The sequence below is a fragment of the Sinocyclocheilus grahami genome, unplaced genomic scaffold (genome assembly GCF_001515645.1).
Source record: "Sinocyclocheilus grahami isolate Dianchi unplaced genomic scaffold, SAMN03320097.WGS_v1.1 scaffold1216.1, whole genome shotgun sequence".
Lineage (NCBI taxonomy): Eukaryota > Metazoa > Chordata > Actinopteri > Cypriniformes > Cyprinidae > Sinocyclocheilus > Sinocyclocheilus grahami.
The window spans coordinates 81832-88768 of record NW_015506395.1 but is presented as its reverse complement, the minus strand read 5'-3'; the positions used below and the strand labels follow the sequence as shown (position 1 = coordinate 88768).

General features: G+C 37.8%; 1 protein-coding gene across 1 annotated transcript in view; it reads left to right on the top strand.

Moving 5' to 3' along the window:
- Positions 1–437: 437 nt before the first annotated feature.
- The window catches only part of LOC107568118 (nesprin-2-like), a gene marked incomplete at its 3' end in the record, with an annotated part of 87994 nt that continues 81494 nt past the window's right edge, over positions 438–6937 (top strand). Inside the window, 7 exon segments of the mRNA XM_016253968.1 lie at positions 438–489; positions 746–816; positions 2312–2407; positions 2519–2596; positions 2698–2790; positions 3802–3992; positions 4094–4293. Coding sequence (XP_016109454.1) covers positions 438–489; positions 746–816; positions 2312–2407; positions 2519–2596; positions 2698–2790; positions 3802–3992; positions 4094–4293 — 781 coding nt within the window.

Here is a 6937-nt window from a genome sequence, read left to right as displayed (position 1 = left end):
ATTGCCTTGTTTATCTAAAAAAAATGTGGAAAATCGCGCTATAAAGCGATTTAGAAATCGCGCAAGCTCAAATCGCGATTTTGTGACGATTTCGATTAATCGCGCAGCCTTAATTGAAATGTATATTGCTGTATGTCATGAGGGAACATCATTGTACAGCAGTTAAGTGCATTTGTGGCTGTGCAAACAGGATGTCCAGTGTCTTATGGGCACTGTCAAGATAAATTACTGACTAGGCCTGTTGGATCCTGTCCCATGAAGCTAAATGAACATCTATTGAGGGAAAGGCCCAGTCTACCAGTCTACCTAGCATGGGAAGAAGTTTAAATTAAATACAACAGTGATGGGATGGGATGCTGGTTAAGCCGACTGAGTGTCTGCATTGGTGTTCATGGAAACACTAAATGAGAGAACATTTCATACAGAAACGAAGCAATATGTCTCTCAAAACCTTGTTTGAGGTGGAGGCCGTTGGCGGCTCAGGGATCGGTAAGTCGAGCCAGGTTTCCAGTGGTCATGCAATGTTCTCTGCTTATAAATAGTTATGAATGAAGACATGCTGTGTTTTTGATGTGCTATAAACCAGAAAGCCCCAAAGTTGTTCTCTGGCAAGATGTCTACATACTTTTGCATGGATGTATTCTAGTTGTGCTAATATGCTCATATGGTTTCCTACACATACATACAGTTTTCTTTAACTGTGATTTTGGTCCAGAAATAAATCCTATCTGATGTAATATTATTTTATTAACAGTGGAACAGGAGCAGATTCAGAAGAGGACATTCACAAACTGGATCAATGCACAGCTCTCCAAGGTAAACCCAAGAACAACTCATACTATAACTATGTAGTCTGACTGTAGTCTAAAAGGTTAAGAGTCAAACTGAGGCTGTAGCTCAATCGCTGACTCACTGGTCAGCAAGGAAGGTCTGTTCTGCTCCGTCTGCCTTTAAGCATTGCATATGGCAAGGAGCTTGATTTATTTATAGTTCCCCGCCAGCACACTTCAGCAGCCTGTAACATGAGCCATTTAGCCCGTCCACCACCATTTGGCCGCGTTTTAAACACCAGCGCTCTTAAACCTGCAAGTGATAACCTGTGTAGAGCTCCAGTGATCTGCAGAGCAGTCTCTGTATAGCTAGAGTGTTGCATCCTTTTACATCAGATTAACTCTTTGATGCATGAACTACTACTCAAATATCACAAAATATCAACACTAAATTCCAAACTACATCGCTGACTCACTGGTCAGCAAGGAAGGTCTGTTCTGCTCCGTCTGCCTTTAAGCATTGCATATGGCAAGGAGCTTGATTTATTTATAGTTCCCCGCCAGCAGCAGCACACTTCAGCAGCCTGTAACATGAGCCATTTAGCCCGTCCACCACCATTTGGCCGCGTTTTAAACACAAGCACTCTTAAACCTGCAAGTGATAACCTGTGTAGAGTTCCAGTGATCTGCAGAGCAGTCTCTGTATAGCTAGAGTGTTGCATCCTTTTACATCAGATTAACTCTTTGATGCATGAACTACTACTCAAATATCAACACTAAATTCCAAACTACTTTTTTTTTTTTTTTTTGGTGAAATTATATTTCGAGCGAGTGTCACATCGGTCTACTGTAAAAGAAGACTGTAGTAAATATTCCAAAGGTCTTTTGTGCATCACCACTGTTGTCAGTCAATTTGCTTTTGCATTTATAAGTAAAAAAAAAAAACACACACAATATATATAAAAAGAATAGTCATACTGAATTAAGTTTCAAATACCCACCATTTGCAATTAAATTGTATATAAATAAAAGATGCATAAAATAAATTTTATAAAAAATTTTTTTTTTTTTATGAAACCGTTTATTTAACATTTAGACAATTTTTTTGACTATCATTTATGATACATCAGGCTTTTATGGTTCATATAGACAAATACAGAGGTTATACGCGCAGGAAAAAAATGCTTAATTTTATTCAGAGGCTCAAACTGACCAAAAAAGTATAAACTATCAATTAGATGACAGAAGGCATGTAGTAGATTGATTTTTATTTTTTATTTTTTCAGCAAAATTTTGGTCATGTTGATAATTTAGATATTTTAGCCATGCATTTAGATATGATACAGTTGGCTTTAGGGTTAATATTAATAATTTATATTAAAATATTTCTTTCTACTATTTTTTTTTGTTTTAATACATACTTGGTGTAATTCTCTGTTTATTGGTACTTCTGCCACCAGAGCTTGACATTAGGAATGCTCCATGTATTGCCCTGTGAACACCTTTAAAACTTTCAGATAAAATAATAATGTGTGTTTCAGAGGAGCCATCCAACTGTTGTCCAGGATCTGTTCTCAGATCTTCGAGATGGGACTCGACTGCTTGACCTGCTGGAGGTGATGAGTGGCCAACGCATGGTGAGTGCTGAATATCACACTGAGATTCAACCAAGAAAGTATTTATTTATAGTGAATCATGGAAATGTTTAAAAATGCTGCATACAATAGAGTGTATTTGTTTCTCTGTAGAAGCGCGAGCGGGGTCATGGTGTGTTTCAGCAGAGAGGCAACATTGAGACTGCTTTGAACTTCTTGAAGAATAAATCGGTAAGAGTTTTGTGATTCTTACAAGACTGATGATTATTTTCCATTTGTTAGGACATTAACATTTATATACAAATGAGATAAACAAATGTTTATGTTGTCAGATCAAGCTGGTGAACATAAACATCCCAGACATCATAGAGGGGAAACCTTCCATCATTATGGGCCTGATATGGACCATCATTCTGCACTGTCACGTGAGTATAACAATGAAAACACTGTGTCTTTACAAAAACTAGCATATCATATATATACTTGCATCTTTCTTTGCCTTGAGCTGTTTTTTTTTCTTCAGATACATACTTTTTTTACTTCAAGACCTTTAGCATTTTAGCTCAGAGTGGGCCTGTACTTTTTGAGATGTGAGAGGGAAGTCGTGGCCTAATGGTTAGAGAGTCGGACTCGTAACCGGGACGAGTTCGAGTCTCCGGTCCGGCAGGAATTGTAGGTGGGGGGAGTGAATGTACAGCGCTCTCTTCCACCTTCAATACCACGACTGAGGTGCCCTTGAGCAAGGCACCGAACCCCCAACTGCTCCCCGGGCGCCGCAGCATAAATGGCTGCCCACTGCTCCGGGTGTGTGTTCACGGTGTGTGTGTGTTCACTGCTGTGTGTGTGCACTTAGGATGGGATAAATGCAGAGCACTAATTCCTAGTTTGGGTAACCATACTTGGCCACATGTCACATCACTTTATTTCTTCCAGAAGAGAAAAGAATATCAAAATAGTAATGCACATAAGAAGCATATAGTATTATGCATTACAGAAGATATTTTTATGTCAGGGAACATGGGTTGAATGAGTTCAGTGGTTCTGTTTAGTCATATAAGGCTTTTGGTTTAAGGGTAAAAATATGGCAAAATGTATGCCGTTATATACACTACTGTTCAAAATTCTAAATACATTACAACAACAGCGATGAACAAAAAAAAGAAACATGGACAAACCAGTCACTCTTTGTAAACTTTGTTCAATGCAAGTGCCATATGCTTGAATATGACCAGTCATTTATGCCGTCATCACCCGCGTTTTACTACTCATTTACACTACAGCAAAAGATATAAAAATAACTGGCTTAAACCTATTTTTTTGTTGGTGAAAATACTAATGGCCTAAGGCTTTTGCACAGTGCTGTATATATATGCCGCCTGGTGAATGTATGAACTGACATCTGTATTAAACTTGCTCACTTCTCCTCATTACTACAGATAGAGGAGCTAGCCAACACTCTCTCTTACGGATCCCGTTCATCCTCCCTGGATTCTCTGTCCAGTCTAGATTCTGTTCCTGGATCTCCACGCAGTAGTCCTGTTCCACGTGGAGCATCACCGCTCCGCACCCGCTTCCGTCTGTCTGCTAAGAAGGCTTTGCTCCTGTGGGTTCGGGACCAGTGCCAGAAGTGAGCTTCATCTAGCTTATGCTTTCATGCACTGTGAATGTTTAATCAAACTGTTTAGTCTGTTTAATCGTTCCTCTAAAATGATTGTTTTCTTTCTCAAGAGTTGGTTGCTCAGCCAGTGTGAGGGACTTTAAGTCCAGCTGGAGGAGTGGTGAGGTGTTTCTGGCCATCCTCTGCTCTCTTAGACCTGATCTGGTGGACCTCTCTCAAGTCCAGACCAGCAGCCACCGGGAAAACTTGGAGAGGGCGTTTTACCTCGCTGAGAAGGAGCTCAGAATTCCCAGACTGCTCGAGCCAGAAGGTAATGGCTTTTAGCAGCATTACCCATTAAAATGATCTATTCATAGTGCTATTTTTTAACAAGCAATATATTTATTTATTTGTATTTAGCCATTTATTTTTCTAATACAGTGGTTCTCAACCAGTTGGGCCTCAGCAAACATCCAAGGTTGCATAACATAATTTAAAATAAGACAAAACAACTACAAGACAAGATATTTCTTATTTTAATATGAAAAACCTGGATTTATAAAGTAGCCTAATTTTAAAAATGTGATTTTTAGAAAAGAAGTCACTTATGGAAAAGCCACGTATATTAGTACATTTGTAAAACTACAAGCATTTTTATCATAAATATACATTTTTCTAAATTTTTGTAGTTACTACTGTTGTCGTTTTTCTTACCAAGCTAAAATATTTTATTGGGTAGAAATCAGAGGTGGGACCAAGTCATTGTTTTGCAAGTCACAAGTAAGTCTCGAGTCTTTGCATTCAAGTCTCAAGTCAAGTCCCGAGTCAAGACAGGCAAGTCCAAGTCGAGTTGCAAGTCCTCAGCTTTAAGATTCAAGTCTTAAACAAGTCATTAGTGCTTTTTGCCCAAATTAGTGTCTCGGGATGAATTACCATATCAAATTCATAGTAATTTATATCAGGAAGGCAGGTAGAATATTTGACACAGTTCAATTTCATGTGAGATGGATGCCCTTAGTAAAACTATTCAAGTTCAATTTAGGGATTGTGCCAAAATAGGATAAGCAGTAAACTATTTTATTAGTAACAGAATAGCAAAGACAACATAATTTCATAGAAATAACAGCTGCAACATACTTTGCATGTGTGCATAAGAATAGCTATATGCTTCTAGGTGTTATATCTAAGCCAATGAGCTATTATTTGGAACCTCAATGAAAAGGATTTAAAAATATATGTGAGCGGAAACACAGAAAGAACTGCTTTGAAAGAACTCGAAGAAATAACTGCTACCATACTTTGCAAGTGAGAGGAAACATGCAATATGGATGCAGACAAACTCATGAAGACAATCATTCAAAAATGCTGTGCTACCATCCTTTATAACTAAGAGTAACAAAGACAAAATCATTTAATAGAAAAAAATGTATGTTAAATGTTAAGTTTATAATATGCATAGTTGATCGCTAAATTTAGGGGCTGTGTGTGCTATTGGCCTGCAGACTGATTTACAACATGTGAATTCATTCATTTATCCTGAAAGAAATGGAAGTGACATGAGTGCCTGCAAGAGGGAGAAAAAGAAATACTTCTTCAAATTATATTTTAAATGATCATTAGGCCTATTGCCCCTTGCTCACTTCAGACATTAGGCCTAATGTGCATTTTTCTTCTTCAAATTATATCTGAATGGTTTGCGATGATTAATTTTCAGAAATACTTCTTCAAATTATATTTTAAATGATCATTAGGCCTATTGCCCCTTGCTCACTTCAGACATTAGGCCTAATGTGCATTTTTCTTCTTCAAATTATAGCTGAATGGTTTGCGATGATTAATTTTCAATCTAGATTAAATCAAGGTTTATCTAATAATTCTGTTGCACTAAACTTCAAACCTTTAAAAATAAGCAGGTTTACATTTTTAACCCATCATTTTGATCGGATTTAAGTTATATTTAAGATTAACTTTAATCCTGTTGCACCATAACTTTAAACTCCGATTTAAATCTCAATTATGGATTAACTTTAAACTTAACCCTTAAATGCATACCTCGGGACTAGGGATGGAACGATTACCGGTTTCACGGTAAATCACGATAAAATGCCCTGACGGTTAGTATTACCGTTTAAAATTAAATTATCATCAAAACCGTGTTTAATTATCGCGCTTTTGAAAACTCGCTGTAAATCCTGTCCAGCCAGCATCAGTCTGACGCAGGAGCAGCATGCAGTGTTGTTGTTGTTGTTGTTTTTTTTGCACGAGACGAAATGGCTGAAGGCTGTGACAGCGCTCGGGAGATTTTTCAGCCATCTAAGAGGACCAAATCGGTGGTCTGGTCGTATTTTGGCTTTTACAAGAGTCCTGAAGGTAATTTAATCGAGGATGGTCACCCTGTCTGCTGATCTTGCAAGAAGAAAGTCGCTGCAAAAAATTTGCTCAGTCATCTTTGTGACCACCACCCACTGTTATAACTATTAAGGTTGACATTTAAGGGATAATGTATTGTATATTCATAGTTAACTTATTACACAGATTTTTTTTTTGTTTACCTATAATAATATATAAATACGGGGACATGAAATATTGAATTGAGTTTAATGTTTTGAAATCTTACCCATTTATAAATCCATTATGAACAGTGTACAAAACAATCGTCAGGACAATATGATCACTTCAGCAAAATTATAGTAGTATTAATACTAAATTCCTCTGATTTCATTTTCAATACAATAAAAAAATGAGACGCAAGCTGCATTTGAATGAAACGAGAGTGCGCGTCTGCGGTGATACAAGAGACATGGGGCGAATTCCAAACAGAAGTGAGCATCCCTATGCCCTATGAAGGGCAGAGCCCTTGAAGTGTGTTCTTTGAAGGGTGCAGGGTATTACTGTCTCGTATAAGCGTTTGGAACTCCCTTAGCGAAGGGAATGACTGATCAATGTTACCTTGACAACGCTGCGCGTGCGTGCAG